The 15,563-nt window shown below is 61.0% G+C and overlaps 1 protein-coding gene across 1 annotated transcript; it reads left to right on the forward strand.

Annotated features, from left to right (window-relative positions):
• Nucleotides 1-261: 261 nt before the first annotated feature.
• On the forward strand, nt 262-15,339 carry SHCBP1 (SHC binding and spindle associated 1). The gene is made up of 13 exons (XM_059668144.1): nt 262-460; nt 2,278-2,445; nt 2,608-2,723; nt 4,035-4,243; nt 4,716-4,808; nt 7,566-7,799; nt 8,115-8,283; nt 8,527-8,647; nt 11,253-11,384; nt 12,029-12,147; nt 12,790-12,876; nt 13,130-13,271; nt 14,388-15,339. Exons 1-13 carry the CDS (start codon nt 352-354, stop codon nt 14,699-14,701), a joined length of 2,013 nt encoding a protein of 670 aa, XP_059524127.1. The 5' UTR covers nt 262-351; the 3' UTR covers nt 14,702-15,339.
• Nucleotides 15,340-15,563: the final 224 nt, after the last annotated feature.

The following is a 15,563-nucleotide window of genomic DNA, read 5'->3' on the forward strand; positions in this document are numbered from 1 at the left end:
GTGAGCAGGGGAAGCCACCAGGCGCGGCACCAAGGCCAGCCTCGGTGTTTACTGCCCACCGGCGCCCCTTCTGCTTTGCCCATTGCCATGCCCGGCTCTGAGCATTTGGAAATCATCCCAAATGATGACATTGCAACTTCCTCAAGTTCGCCCAGTAAGCACCCAGAGCTCGGCCCGGAACAGCGGTCCGCCCGGCCAGTAGGGGGCGCCCGGAGGGGCGGGCCTCTGCGGGCCGGTGGCGGGCGGGCGCGCAGGCTTCCCTGTGATTGGCCCGAGCGCCGCGGCCCGCTGTCCAATCAGGAGCGCTGCGTCCTCACGTCGCCGGGCTGGGCGGTGCCGCGGGCATTTGAAATGGCTGACGAGCTGCTGGCGGGTGTGGGGCTGGGGCCGGAGCCGCCGGAGCCGGGGCCGAGGAGCGCGGGCGGGGCGGCCGAGGAGACGCCGGCGCCCCTGGAGGAAGGTGAGTGCCCCCGCCGCCCGGGACCCGCCCCCGCGGCAGCCGCGCCCGCGGCCCCCGAGGCGCCTCCGGACGGCGGGCCGGGCGAGGGGCCGCCCTGCGAGGCTGTGAGGCCCCGGGCCCCGCGCGCGTCTAGCGTGTCAGCCCCCCCGCGTGTCCGGCAGCCCGTGGCCGCTGCCCTGCCCGACGCGGAGCGGGCCCCGGCCACGGCTCACAGCTCCGCGGGCAGGGGGCACCCCGCACCCAGGTCTCTGCTCGGCCCTCCCTCCCCCTCGGCCACGGCTCACAGCTCCGCGGGCAGGTGGCACCCAGCACCCAGGTCTCTGCTCAGCCCTCCCTCCCCCTCGGCCACGGCTCACAGCTCCGCGGGCAGGTGGCACCCAGCACCCAGGTCTCTGCTCAGCCCTCCCTCCCCCTCGGCCACGGCTCACAGCTCCGCGGGCAGGTGGCACCCAGCACCCAGGTCTCTGCTCAGCCCTCCCTCCCCCTCGGCCACGGCTCACAGCTCCGCGGGCAGGTGGCACCCCGCACCCAGCACCCAGGTCTCTGCTCAGCCCTCCCTCCCCCTCGGCCACGGCTCACAGCACCGCGGGCAGGTGGCACCCAGCACCCAGGTCTCTGCTCAGCCCTCCCTCCCCCTCGGCCACGGCTCACAGCACCGCAGGCAGGTGGCACCCAGCACCCAGGCCCTGCCCGGCCCTCCCCCGCCCCCCAGGGAGGTCCCACCGGAAGCTGGCTCCGCTCGCGCTGGCCTTCAGTGGACTGTGATGGAGAGAGCCCCGCCAGGGGAGGGAAGGTGGGCCTAATGCCGCCACTGCCCACCCGCCTGCCCACGGGCTCACATCCCCCCCCCCTTCGCTTCCTCATCTGGGCGGCTGCAGGGTCCCTCCCTCCGAGGGGCGGGTCCGAGTGGTGGGTGTGAAAGCATAGTGACACCTGCCACCTCCACCTGGGTGTTCGGGTCTCGGGGGCACGTGCTCTCACAGCTGCACGGCTGCCACCCCGTCCACCGAGAACTCTTCATCTGTGAAACAGCTCTGCTGTGGACGGAAACGGGGTTCTGGGGAGAGTTACCTCCCGGGTGACGGGCAGGCCCCAGTGTGCGGCCATACCCCGGGCACATGACTGCTTTCCTGGAAGGTCTGTCTGCGTTGGGCCAGCCTCTCTGAAATAAATATATAAATATTAGAGGCCCGGTGCACGAAATTCGTGCACTTGGGGGGGGGTGGTCCCTCAGCGGGGCCTGAGCCCTCAGGGGGATGTCCGACTGCCGGCTTAGGGGAGCGGGCCTAAGCTGGCAGTCAGACATCCTTAGCGCTACCGAGGAGGCAGGAGAGGCTCCCACCATTGCTGCTGCGCTCACCAGCATGAGCCTGGCTTCTGGCTGAGCAGCGCTCGGGAACTGATCACCAGGGGGCGGCTCCTGCACTGAGCGTCTGCCCCCAGCGGTCAGTGCGCATCATAGCGACCAGCCATTCTGCCATTCGGTCGATTTGCATATTAGCCTTTTATTAAAGGAGACCTCGGTGACCTCCACTTAATTCAGTGGCAGGCGCCTCCTGGGGAAGCTCTGAAACAGGCCTGGCGGGGGCGGGGGGGCGGGAGTGGGGATGGGGTGGGGGGGGTTGGGGGGCTCAGGGTCTGGCCGTCTGAAGGAGAACGTGGGTTTGAGGCGTTTCCCTCTAGTGAGCCGGCTCCTTCTGCAGCGACGGGGAGAACAGCATGTCTGGGCTGCGGGAGCTGAGCCAGGGCGAGACGGGGAGGCGGCCTGTGAGCCCCGAGGCCGGGCCGCTGGGCCGCTGATGGGGTGGCTCCTTCAGGTTCGTCCCAAGACGGAGACGGGAGCAGCGACTGCAGCCGGGAGGCCAGCCCGGGGTCCCGGCTGCCCCGCTTCGTGCCGCAGGGGAAGACCCACTTCCCGGAAATGTTCCAGACCGGCCACCTCCTGTTCTACGAGCGGTTCAGCGCCTACCAGGACTACATCCTCGGTGAGCCGCCCGCGCTCAGCCTCTCCGTCCCGGGCGCTGTCTGTCTCGGGCCCAGTGGGCCCTGGACCCCCCGGGTGTGGCGCAGGCTTGCCTGCGTGCGTGGCCTTGCCCACCCCCTGCCGGGCGCAGCCTCAGTGCCCGCCTTGTTTCCTCTCTGTGCAGCCGACTGCAAGGCCTCCGAGGTGAGAGAGTTCACGGCCGAGTTCCTGGAGAAGGTGCTGGAACCGTCTGGGTGGCGGGCGGTCTGGCGCACCAACGTGTTCGAGGTGCTGGTGGAGGTAAATTTCACGCCCGTGTGAAGACTCCCCTTTGTCTCGCTAAAGGCGCTTCCCTTCCAGCTGTTGTGGCCAAAGCCTGGCTTGTAGTTAAAGTTTATGAGCTGATTGAAGCTAGCGTGTCTTTCACATTAATCATGAGAGTGGGAAGTTCGCACATTTAGAGACGCCTGATGGGGAGCTGCCCGGGAGTCGGGGTGGCCGACCCCCCAGGGTCCTCAGGCAGGGGAACCTGGAGGAGGCACCCAGCAAGTGGAGGGGGATTTGAGACCCTCAGATAGGACGCGGCCTCATTGTGAAGCCAGCGGGGTTTCAGGTAATTATTTTTTACTTCAGTGGCAGCCCATGAAGTAGCTCGAGCCAAATAGGCGCTTTAGAAACCAGCCTGGTGTTCTGCCTGGCAAACCTGTGGAGAGGCGGCTCATCCCGTGAAAAGGGGTCCCGTTGCAGAGAGGAAAAACAATCTCGCTTTCCAACCGACTGGGCCTTTTCCACGGAATTTGCACTCTAATGACAGCTGTGACATTAGCTCAGTGTGTGTTAACTGGACCACAGAACGCTGTTAAACTCAGAGGTGACACCGGGGAGTGTAAATACAGGACATCGTGCGGCTCCTGTGGACAGGGACGGCCCAGGCTGCAGGGGGCGGGGGCGGAGGGGAGCGTTTCACTCTGGGTTATGCTAACCTCCTGGGCTGCAGCTCAGGCCTGTCAATTAGTCTGTGATACCCACCCTGGCCCCACGCCCCCATCAGTCACGCCCCCATCAGTCATTGCTTTAAAAGAGGACTGTGCTCTTCGGCTTAAAACCTCCGATGCCATTACCAAAGGCCCGGTCTGGCCTTCCGGCTCCTCCCGCTGGAGAGCCCCTCAGACGCAGGCCCTTCCCACGCGCTTCCCTCCCGTCTCCTTGCCCCTCTCTCACCTCATCTCCTGCTGCTCCCCCACCGCGGCCGTTTCCTCCCTCGGCTGCCAGCAGGAAACGGCCTTTCTGCACCAGCAGCTGCCAAGCTGGTCTCTGCCATAGGCCCTTGGCACCTCCCCGCTCTTCACCCTTTCCATTGCGGCTCCCAAGTGACTTCCACCCCTGCTAGTTATTCTCTGCCACGTACTTGCCACCATCTTGCCGGTTTGTTTCCTCCATTACCATGTAAGCTCCATGTGGTCAGAGCCAGGCCCGTCTTGTTCATCCTCTGAGTGAGGGAAGGAGGCGCTCCGCTCCCGTTTGATGTTAAAATAACCATCAGCCACGGGCAGTGTGAGCGTGCCTCTCCGTGTGATTTCCGTGTGCTGAGCCCCTTGTTTTAACTTTGAGGTCACGGACGTGGACTTCACAGCCCTGAAGGCCGTGGTGCGGCTGACAGACCCCTGCCTGTGCGAGTCCCACGTGGGCACCTTCACCGCGGAGTGCGTGCGGGAGCTCCTGGAGCTGAAGGGACAGCGGCTGCCCCTGCAGGAGCTGTGGGTGGTGTTTGACGGCTCCGGGGCGTTGGACCAGACCGCGCTGGCCATCGAGCACGTCAGGTGGGCAGCGCCGGGGGAAGTGGCCCTCGAGCCCAAGCCTGGGCCCAGGCGGTGGTCTGTCCTCGCTGCCCCAGACTCAGCCCTCACGCTGCAAGCGGTCCCTGCAGTGTTTAAAACGGTCTAAGGCAGGGGAATCGTTCTTACATTTAAAAAATGTGAAGCAATGTTTAAAATGCTGCTTTGGAGGTAATTTCAGACTTAGAGAAAGATGAGAGAAGTACAGAGAATCCCTGCGCCCCACTCTCCTCTCCTCACAGGTAGCCAGTGACTAGTTCGGGTCAGAGGAAGTGCCCGCAGAGCCCGCGCTGGGAGCACCGTGGCCGGTTCAGAAAGGGCCGTGGCCGCGACCACAAGAGCAGGCCGCCCAGCGATTTCTCCTGCGGGGGCTGGAGCTGTGGGTTTTCCTTGGCTGCGCCCTCCAGCCCCCGCCCGGAGCCAGGGCTTGGACTGAACGGCACTATTTCCGCTGCAGGTTTTTCTACCAGCACATTTGGAGGAGCTGGGATGAAGAGGAGGAGGACGAGTACGATTACTTTGTCCGCTGTGTGGAGCCCCGACTGAGACTGTGAGTGTTCACTGACGGCCTTTACCTTCACCTGTGGCTCAACGTGACCCGTGGCTCAACCTGACCTGCGGGTTAACTTCACCTGAGGGTTAACTTGACCTGTGGGTTAACTTGATCTTGGGTTAACTTGACCCGTGGGTTAATTTCACCTGTAGTTTAACTTGACCTGTGGGTTAACTTGACCTGTGAGTTAACTTGATCTTGGGTTAACTTCACCCGTGGGTTAACGTCACCTGTAGTTTAACTTCACCTGTGGGTTAACTTAACCCATGGGTTAACTTCACCTGTAGTTTAACTTGACCTTGGGTTAACTTCACCTGTGGGTTAACTTGACCCATGGGTTAATGTCACCTGTAGTTTAACTTGCCCGTGGGTTAACTTCACCTGTGTGTGTGTGTGCTCCCGGGGCCCAGACAGATACAGGCCGGCAGGTGTACAGAATTGTCACTCGTCGGCAATTCTGCGATGAAGCTTGTCCGTGTGGGGAAACCTACTGGTAGTGTTTATAGACTGAGTCTAAAGCAGAGAGTTCAAGAGCATCTATGTTAACAGCTCCGTGTTTTGCAAATCTGTATAAAACTTGAGGTAATGTGTTAAAAACAACCCTTTTTGTTAAATTCAAAGACTACTTGAAATACAGTGAAATTAGCTGAATTACAGACTTTCTTGCTTCTGAAGATGTGGCTTTGCTGTCAGTTCCCACAGCAAGACACCCCAATGAGACTCACCTCGCGACGCGCTGTCGGCTCCGTCCTCAAGTGCTATTTGACATGTGGTCAAAAATGTTAATAGTAGTGAGTCCGAGTCCAAAATACCTGCACACATTCTTCTTCTAGAACCATATTTTGGTAGGAAAAACCCTTTCACACAAAAACACCCCCAATTGCCCGTCATTCCGCTCGAATAGCTGTCTGTACTTGCTAAGTGTGGCGTTTAGCCGTCCACTAGATGGCGCTCGAACACCACTCATTTCCCACTGGTGGGCCTTGAACGGTAAATAAAATGAGAGCGGCACTCCCAGGAGAGAGGAGTGTGTGGGGAGGACTTTCCCGGCTGAGAGAGGACTTGGTTGTGCACGATCCGGCAGCAAGCCCTGCACGTGTGGGCTGCTTGGATGGGCCGCCCTCTGGGTCTAGTCGAAGGTAGTCAAAGAGTGCAGAGTCTGGATCGGGCTCACTGGGGGGCCTGGGGGAGGGCTGTGCCCCGGAGGAGGCCTGGGCCCTGGGGGAGGGCTGTGGCTGCTGGTCTCAGTGCCTCCGGCTGGCCATGGTGAGCTCAGTGCCACGTCAACCCTTGGAGAAGCTCGTGTTTCCTGGCTCCCGTGGGCCTGCGCAGGGCAGTGCCTGTGGGGTTGGGGTGCACTGTGATGAGGGTGGACGCACGTGTGAGCACAGGAAGGGATTACACACCTGCGCACCACGGGCGGCCCGGAGGTGTTTCTAGTTACGGAGGAGACACGCCCGTGGGGGAGGCGCTGGCGTGCCCACGGCGGGCAGACGCTGTGCGAAGGTCCCGGGCGAAGGTTGGCAGCGCTCAGCAGGCTTGACTCGGGGGTCACCACGGCCAGGCTCCTCCTCTCTCATCGGAGCCGGCGCCAGGCTGTGGCCCGAGACGCAGCGGGCTGCGCTTCCCAACCACGAGTGTCCCTGTGCGAGGAGCGAGCCGCCCGGCGGGTACGGGGAAGGCTGAGGGGCTGGCTTCAGAGCGGGAGTCTTCATCTGCATCAGTCAGACACCTCATCCTGCATCAGGGGTTCGGGCCCGGTGTCTTGTTTGCAAAGTGGATTTCCAGGCCGAGCTTACATGAGTGGCTTAGCCCGCAGACAGGGTCCTGGTTCTCAAGCTGCACCTTGTTGGTTCACTTGATCAGCAGAAAAGGTTATTGTGCACGTGTTTGAACACTGAGGCTCCTGGTGATTGATGTAAGCTTGCCGAGGGTGTGGTTCTGCTTCCAGAGGAACCATAGAGCCCGGCCGAGTGTGAGAGGACCTCCTGTCCCCACACCCCCCAGGAGCTTGACAAGCACCTGCCACTCCTGGACCCGGTTTTACTGTCTGGTGGGCCGAGCTCCCCAGCGGTTCTCAGGTGCAGCCAAGGTTGAGAAGCCCAGACCTGACGCATCTTCAAGAAAATACGCTTTTAACAGCGACAGCAGCATTGCCCCTCATTCTCAGACCCGTCGGTTTCCGTCCTCGGCTGGCTGTGCCTTCATCCGTTAGCTATCCTCTTGCATCGAAGGACTTTGCGTGGACTCGGGAAGGCACATAAATTAGTAGTAAATGTAAGTGCTGATGAGGCTGTCCAGCCCGAGGTTCTTGGGTGCTAATCTCCAGTTCAGTGAGCACCCCAGTGTTTTCTCCAGACCTGGAGGCTTCTGTTTTGAGCGACTCTGATGGCCTCCCCGAGGGACTGTCTGCGGTTTCGTCCCATGTGCTCTGTGAGGAAGGGCTGTGATTTGCATCATTTGTCATCTTCATCCTATGAATGTGGCCGTCCTGTAGGTTGTTAGGGGACTATTTGGGGTGCTTCCCTCCCCACCCCACCCCCAGACTGCCCTCTGCGACCCATTTATTAACATTTTGAATCTAACATACGAGGAAATATTCCAGGCAGCGGCTCCACTTCCGGGGGACAGGGGCTCAGCCTTGCCCGCCCCCAGCCCCACGCGGGAAGGGCGTCCCTGGGCCGCTGAGTGCGTGGCCAGCTCAGTGGCCGGAAGTGTCCGCGGGGAGGGGCTCAGCTGCTTTTGCACTCGCAGGCACTATGACATCCTGGAGGACCGCGTCCCCTCCGGCCTGGTCGCCGACTACCGCAGCCTGCTGGCGCAGGGCCAGGGTGTCTACAGGAGCTTCCTGAACCTGCGGAGCAGCCTGTCGGCCTGCCACGCGGACTCGGAGCAGGAGAACGTCTCCATGGTGCAGGCGCTGGAGCTGTACTCGGAGCTGGAGCAGCTCAAGCAGAAGCTGAAGCTCATCGAGAACCCCTTGCTGAGGTGCGGCCTCACCCCTCGCCTGCCCCTGCTTGGCTTCTTTCCTTTTTAAAAAAATATGTTTGTATTGGTTTCAGGGAGAGGAAGGGAGAGGGAGAGAGAGACAGAAACATCCATGATGAGAGAGAATCATGGATCGGCTGCCTCCTGCACGCCCCATATCGGGGATCGAACCCGCAATCCGGGCCTGTGCCCTGACTGGGAATCGAACCGTGACCTCCTGGTTCATAGGTCGCTGCTCAACCCCTGAGCCCCGCCGGCCAGACCTCCTGGCTTTTCCTCAGGCCGTGCTGCTCACAGCTCCCTGGTTCCTTGCAGGTACGTGTTCGGTTACCAGAAGAATTCTAACGTCCAAGCAAAGGGTGCCCGTCCGAGTGGCCAGAAGGTCACGCACATCGTCTCCTCCGCCATGGTGACCGGGCTGCTGCAGGCCCTGCTCAGGGACCGGCTCTGTCAGGGGCCAGGCGCGGAGGACATGGAGGTCCAGGTGAGGAGGGTCCTTGCTCGGGTGGCTTCCCTTTTGCTCGTCAGGTTCCCGAGTCTGCAGAGCGACCGGAGGGACCGGAGCTGGTCTGCGCAGCCGGCGGTGACGGCCCTGCCTTGGTCGGCACTCGGCAGACGCGCCCTGGTGCACGGTGGCAGCACGGCTGCTCTGTGTGCGGGGACCCCTTTAGAGTGAAGTGTGGGGCCCAGAAACCCTCGGGTCGCACCATGTCCTTCTGCCTTCTAGTTCCACAGTGACCCGCTGTCGGCCATCAGCGCCTGCTATGAAGGCGACAGGGTGATCGTCTGTCCCGGCCGCTACGTGGTGCAGGGCGCCATCTCCATCGCTGACTCCATCGAGCTGGAAGGTGAGTGGGTGGTCGCAGGACCAGGCTGTGCCCGGCAAGACGGGCTTCAGAAATGGGGACCCGCCGGCCTTGTGGGATGGAGCTCCAGCAGGGAGTGCGGTGTCAGCCTCGATTTCACACATGAAGGACCGACCTGGTGCCTGAGCAGCGGGGGGTGTTCTCTGTGGCATCCTGTGTTGGAGGACACACAGAGGAGGAAAAGGCCACAGGCACTGGCCAGGGTTCTCAGTGGTTAGAGCTCAGCCCATGAACCAAAGGTCACAGGCTGGATTCCCAGTCAGGGGCACACACTCCGGTTGCAGGTTCGATCCAAGGCCCCTGTGTGAGGCAGCCAGTCTCTGCTTCACATCCACGTCTCCCTCTCTCCCGCTCACGCGCGCGCTCTCTCTGTCTCTTCCCTGCCTTCCACTCTCTAAAAAGGTCATTGGGAAAAGTATCCTTGGATGAGGATTAACAACAACAAGAAAAGACTACTTTCCAGACTGTAGGAGGTTCATGGGGAGGAAATCTTGTTTCTAGAATAAAAAATATTCCGGCAATATATTTTTAAAAGACGTTAAAAATATTATTTTACATGTTGCTTATCTTATTTCATAAATGTGGATATATTGATGCATTACTTAAAGTTTAGCTTATTTAAAAGTATATTTTTTATTAATTTTAGAGAGGAAGGAAGAGGGAGAGAGAGAGATAGAAACATCAATGATGAGAATCATGGATCGGCTGCCTCCTGCACGCCCCGCTCTGGGGAACGCAACCCAGGCATGTGCCCTGACCAGGAATCAAACTGTGACCTGCTGGTTCCTCGGTGGATGCTCAGCCCCTGAGCCACGCCGGCCGGGCAGTGCTCTCGCACACTCGGAGGAGTCGCGGTGCTCTGCTTTGCACACTCGGAGAAGCCTGGCTTCAGGTTGCTGTGCGGCCGTTCATCTCGGTCCTGTGTGTTTCCATAATGTGTCAGATTTACTTGCACCTGTTCAGCTATCTACCACAGGGCGTCAAGTCGGCAATAAAGCCGGCAATGCAGACAGTCATCCATCACCGGGGGCCTCGCAGCTGTTCGCAGGCGCCTCGATGGTCCTCTGTCTTCATCTTGTCAGAGCTCCTGATGGGAGCGAGGCCGCTCATTCCTGGTTTACCGCTCAGCACCCCGCCCTCTGTGGAAGTGCGCCGTGTCCTCCCTCCCTGAGCCCGCACGCAGGGGAGGTGTGACTAGCACACCTGCGGGCAGGCCCCGCAGCAGGAGGCTTCGAAATAGAGATCGCGGTGGGTCCCAGCTCTGCCTGGGCCGTAGGAAGTTACCGGGCGGTGGCCCAACCGCCGCAGATGGCGTGTAACCGCGGCTCATCATTCCCAGGACAGTTCCAAGTCGGGGCGGTGGCTGTCGGTCGCTGGTGTGAGTGTGGAGGACGAGGGAGGCTTCTCTGACGCTGACCTGTCGGCAGCCACACCTGTGACGAGACATGCCGAGTGCCCGCCGTGTGCAGGTGCTCAACACGCGTGTGGCAGGCTGTTCTTGCTTAGAACGTCCTCCGCTTGGGTGATGGTTGATACTTAAACTGCTAAGAATACATGTTCATGTCAGAATCTCAGCGTTTCTCACGATGGCATTTTTTTAACGTTTAAGTTTTTCTGATGATAAAGGCTATTGTGGAAACGTGCAAACACGTTCAGATTTGCTGAGACCCCAGGTTTTCAGTGGCAACAGGGCAGCCTGGCTTTCAGGCAGCTGAACGTCTTCTAAGTCAGTCTGCCAGGTTTTTAATTGTTGTTAGTCCTCACCCAAGGATATTTTTTCCATTGCTTTCTAGAGAGAGTGGAAGGGAAGGGAAGGAGGGAGAGGAGAGAGTGAGAGAGAGAGAAACATTGATGTGAGAGAGCCATTGGTTGGTTGCCACCCAAACTCGCCCCATCCGGATGGGGATGAGCTGCAACCGAGGTACATGCCCTTGAATGGAACCTGAGGCCCTTCAGTGCCCTGGCTGACACTCCAACCACTGCGCCACACCAGCCAGGGCTGTTGGTCAGACTTTAAGTCAGTCTGTTTAAGAGATATTAACGTTAGATAATCCTGAAAACGGCTCAGGCTCTCTGAAACCTAATTCATATTAGAAGAACAGCGTCGTAGAGTTGGCAAAAAACGTATGTGTCACATGCTTTAGAGCCCGTGGGCCCAGCCTGAGAGCCGAGGGTTTGTAAGCGCTGAGCTGGTCGGAGATGGCATCGGGTGGTGTTCCTGACGTGGAGGCAGACAGGAGATTTATGGAAAGTTATGTCTAGTCTGGCTTACGGTGAACAAGCTATGTGGGGAGAGAGTTCAATTTTATTTCAGTGCAACTGGGGGCCTGGTCGTGAGCGTTAGGGGGCACTGGAGACCGAGAGCCGACGGAGCAGCTTGCGTTAGGACGCGCCCCGCACCCCCGCACCCCCGCTACCACCCGCACCCCCGCTACCACCCGCACCCCTGCACCCGCACCCCCGCTACCACCTGCACCCCGCACCCCCACACCCCGCACCCCCACACCCCGCACCCCACACCCCCGCTACCACCCACACCCCGCACCGCCGCCCCCGCACCCCCGCTACCGGCCGCTCTCTCCCTCAGGCTACGGGCTGCCCGACGACATCGTGATAGAGAAGAGGGGCAGGGGGGACACCTTCGTGGACTGCTCGGGCGCCGACGTGAGGATCTCCTGCATGAAGTTTGTCCAGCACGATGCCGTCGAGGGGATCTTAGGTGGGTCTCTGAGTGCGTGTGTCCGCTGGGTCTGGCTCTGAGGCCACCAGTTCCCCCGCAGGTCAGTCCCGGAACCCCAGGAGGTCAGTCCCGGAGCCCCCGGGAGCCCCAGGAGGCTGGTTAGTACTCACGTACACGGCGTGCCGGCCTGGGGAGCCCATTCCAGAGAGCAGTCCCAGCCTTCTCTTGAACGCTGGTGGTTCCATGTGGGTTTCTGTGTGACCCCCTTTCTTTTAAAACACCCCAAGATCGCCATCTGTGTTTTTCGTGTCAGTTTAGCCTGCGATGCCAACTAGCCGTCTTCAGGAGTCGCTAGTGTTTGTGTCCTGGGGTCCGCGGCCCCTCCCTCCTTTAATTGGCCTCCAATGGGCTCAGGAAAGTGACTGTCGGATACTTTCTTCTTTTTAATAAAAAGTGCTTTTTAGCTGGATTTCGCATGTCGGAGGTCCAGTCATCGTGTTGAAGCAGCAGCTTTTAGGTTAGTTAGACAGTGGCTAACAGCAGTCATTGCTGACGTGTCTGAATGTGTAAATCCGGTAATGACGTGTGAGTGCAGCTCTCGAGCGATGCTCAGACCCTCTGGTGCCACACGGGGCCACTTCTCGCGTTGGAGAGTTCGCACTGAGCGCTCCCTGTCCCCTCAGTCATCCACCGGGGCAGGACCACCGTGGAGAACTGCGTGCTGCAGTGCGAGACCACCGGCGTGACCGTGCGCACCTCCGCGGAGCTCGTCATGAAGACCTCGGACCTGTGTGGGGCTAAGGTGTGTGCCTCCCGCCTGTCCTGGGGGGCCAGGCTCCAGTCCCCGGCGGGGCGTGGGTGTCGCGCAGGCCGGGAGGAGGAAGGGTGGCCGCAGACCTGCTCCGTGACACGGTCGGGCACCCGCAGCCCGCTGAGTAGGGGGGAGGGTGGCTGTGCTGGGGCCGTCCATGACCTAGAAGGGTCGCTGGTTTCTGGTGGACATTCTTTACCAAGTTGAGGGAATTCTCTGTTTCTGTTTTCTGAGAATTTTTATAATGAATGTGTGTTGCCTTTTGTCAGATGTATCTTCTGCATTATTTGATATGGTCCCATGGGATTCATCGATTGATAGAAGATGGATTTGTCCAGAGTGAGAGTGGAACAGTAGTGAATGGCTGACACTTTAGCCAGTGTTGTGTGCATGTGTGTGTGTGTGCGTGCATGTGTGCATGTGTGCGTGCGTGCGTGTGGTCTCAGAGGGATGAATGAGGGACCGCTTCCTGGAAATGGAGCGGTGGCAGCGTCATTAGAAACAGCATTTCCTAGGAAACGCTTCCTCCTGCACTGCGTTCGATCGTGTTGGGGTCTAAGAAGGGGTGGTGGTGACCCTCCCTCGTGGCCCTGCCTTTCACAAGGGCTGTCGTTGCCTTGCCTTGCGGTCCAGGGGGCTGGTGTGGAGATCTACCCCGGCAGCACGTGCTCCCTGAGCGACAGCGGGATCCACCACTGCCGAGAGGGCATCCTCATCAAGGTGGGCCTCCCCGCGGCCCGGTGTTTCTGGTGGGAGACGCGGGCCAGGACGCGGCTTCGGGGCTGCAGACACGGGCGGTGCAGGGCTCTGAGGCGGCCTGAGTGTGGGCCTGAGGGGCAGGGGCCCGTCCCTCGCTCGCTGCCCCGGGCCGTGCGCCCACTTCCTGCTCCAGGTTTGGAACAGCCCGGAACTGCGGGGTTAGGCAGGCGGCGCTGACGGGACTTGGGTCTCACGCTGGTCCTCGTTGTCACAGGACTTCCTAGATGAGCATTACGACCTTCCCAAAGTCTCCCTGGTGAACAACATCATACACAACAACGAGGGCTATGGCGTCGTCCTGGTGAAGCCTAGAATCTTCTCTGACCTGCAGGAAAACGCCCAGGGCGGAGCCGAAGGTACGCCCGCCAGTGCCCCCAGGGCCTCCTGCCCCCCCCCCCCTTCCTCTGCAGCAGCGCTGAGCTGACTCAGTGGGACGTGCATGGAGTTCAGGCCCGACCCGATGCTGCGGTTCTGTCGTGAGAAGGGTGGCGCTGGGCCTGGTGGGGAGGCCTGTTCCTCCCGGGGCCTGCAGGGAGTTCTGTGTCCTCAAGGTTCTGTAGGTCAGAGTGTGGGGGCGTGGCCGAGGGTCCTGTAGGTCAGAATGTAGGGGCGTGGCCTAGGGTCCTGTAGGTCAGAATGTAGGGGCGTGGTCTAGGGTTCTGTGGGTCAGAATGTAGGGGCGTGGCCTAGGGTTCTGTAGGTCAGATGCAGGGGCGTGGCCTAGGGTTCTGTAGGTCAGAATGTAGGGGCGTGGTCTAGGGTCCTGTAGGTCAGAATGTAGGGGCGTGGTCTAGGGTTCTGTGGGTCAGAATGTAGGGGCGTGGCCTAGGGTCCTGTAGGTCAGATGCAGGGGCGTGGCCCAGGGTCTCACAAGGCCGCTGAAGGTGTCAGCCGAGGGCTGTGACCCGAAAGGTCCGGGCTGGGGAGGATCTGAGCTGCCTCCTGCTGTTGGCAGAATCCGTCTCCTCAGGGGGTGGGACTGAAGTCTCCATTTACCTGCTGGCCGTTGGCTGGGGGTCACTCTCAGCAGTCACAGGTCGGCCGCACACCCCCATCTCAGCAGGGGCTTCCCTCCGGCGAATCTCTCTTCGTGCTTCCTTCTCCCGTGGGGCCCGTGGGGTTAGGTCCGCACACACATTTACCCCCCAGAGTCCACAGATGAGTGACCCTTGGGCCATTTCACAGTTAAATGTCAGAGCAGGGGCCACATCCTGGAGCCACCCAGCTCCTGACAGTGCTGGGCGGAGGGCGACGGGACGGGAGGGCCGTGCGTGAGGAGGTCTCAGGAGGGAAGAGGGCCCTTGGCCGCTCTGTCCGGGGCTCAGGGACCGTGTCTGAGGGCAAGGCCCCGGCTCGCTGGACGCAGGGCGAACAGCGGCCGCCTCCCCTGGCGGGAAAGCTCGGAAGCTCGCGTGCGGGGGGTGCCTGTCAGTCGGGCTCCTTTGTCGACTTAACTTTGTTTGTTTCTCCAGAAAATAAAGCCCCTAAAGCGCAGCCGCGGGGGGAGGCCCCGGGCGAGGCCCTGGAGGAGCCGGCGGAGGGCGCGGCCCGGAGGGGGGGGCGCGCGAGGCCCGGGCCCCCGGGGCAGCTGGAAGGCAACTGCGAGGTGGTCAGTGAGCTGGTGGCCGCCTCTGCGCAGAAGGGGCAGCTGAGGAGGAAGCGGCTGAGCGAGCTGGGGATCACGCAGGCGGACGACACCCTCATGGCCCAGGGCCTGTTCGTGGCCGTGGCCGAGAACCAGTTCAAGTGGAACGGGAAGGGCAGCTTCGGCACGTTTCTCTTCTGACCGGGCGGGCCTTGCACACGGACCCAGGCCCCGGCACCCGGCTCGCTCCCCGTCTGCTTCACGCTCGCGGGCCGCTGGGACCAGTGTGGGGGGGCCCGCCTGCAGGTGCACGGACGCCCCCTCTATCCGAAGGCGCTGGCGTCGTGTGAAGTGGGGCCTACGTGGGATCCCTGTCCAGACGGGCGCGCGGTTCTCTGACAGCCCGTCACAGCCCCCTGGCTCTCCCCAGGAGCCAGGCCGGGGTGCAGGGCGGGCACAAGGGGCCATTGCCCGGAACGCACAGGCCCCTGCGGTGCCCTCTGACCCGGCAGCGCGTCCAGCCCCTGCTGAGTTTGCACAACTCCTTTCAGAGGAGCAGCTCTTACAATGGCGGCCTGGCCTGGTCAGGCTCCCGCTGGGGTGTGGGGGCTGTGTGCCCACGTGGCTCTGTGCCATCCAGAGAGCAGACGTGGAGCGTGTGCCCGGAGCAGAGTGTGCGTGGAGCGCGGATGAGCGTGGGTGCGTGAGAAGGCGCTCCTCACCATACAGTGTTCTGATCCGGTTCTCACCCGGGGGGACCCTACAGACTAGGCCAGCTCTCCATGTCAGTAAAGCCCAGCTTAGAGGCATTTATATTTAAAAGGTCCCATGTGACAACATACTAACGATTAAAGTGACTGATGAGTAAATCAGACCTAGTGTTTCCCAGTGCGGTGGCCAGGGCACCCCGGGACCCTGTGAGTGACACGCAGGGAGGGCTCGGTGTTCCAGGACGAGAGTCCCTCTCCGCAGGGCGGGGCTGGGCTCGACCCTGATTACATCGTAAACCTCAGGCGCTGTGAGAGGTGGGGGTGCGCGTTCACTTCTGTGGGACCAGAGAGGC

The sequence above is a fragment of the Myotis daubentonii genome, chromosome 15 (genome assembly GCF_963259705.1).
Source record: "Myotis daubentonii chromosome 15, mMyoDau2.1, whole genome shotgun sequence".
NCBI lineage: Eukaryota > Metazoa > Chordata > Mammalia > Chiroptera > Vespertilionidae > Myotis > Myotis daubentonii.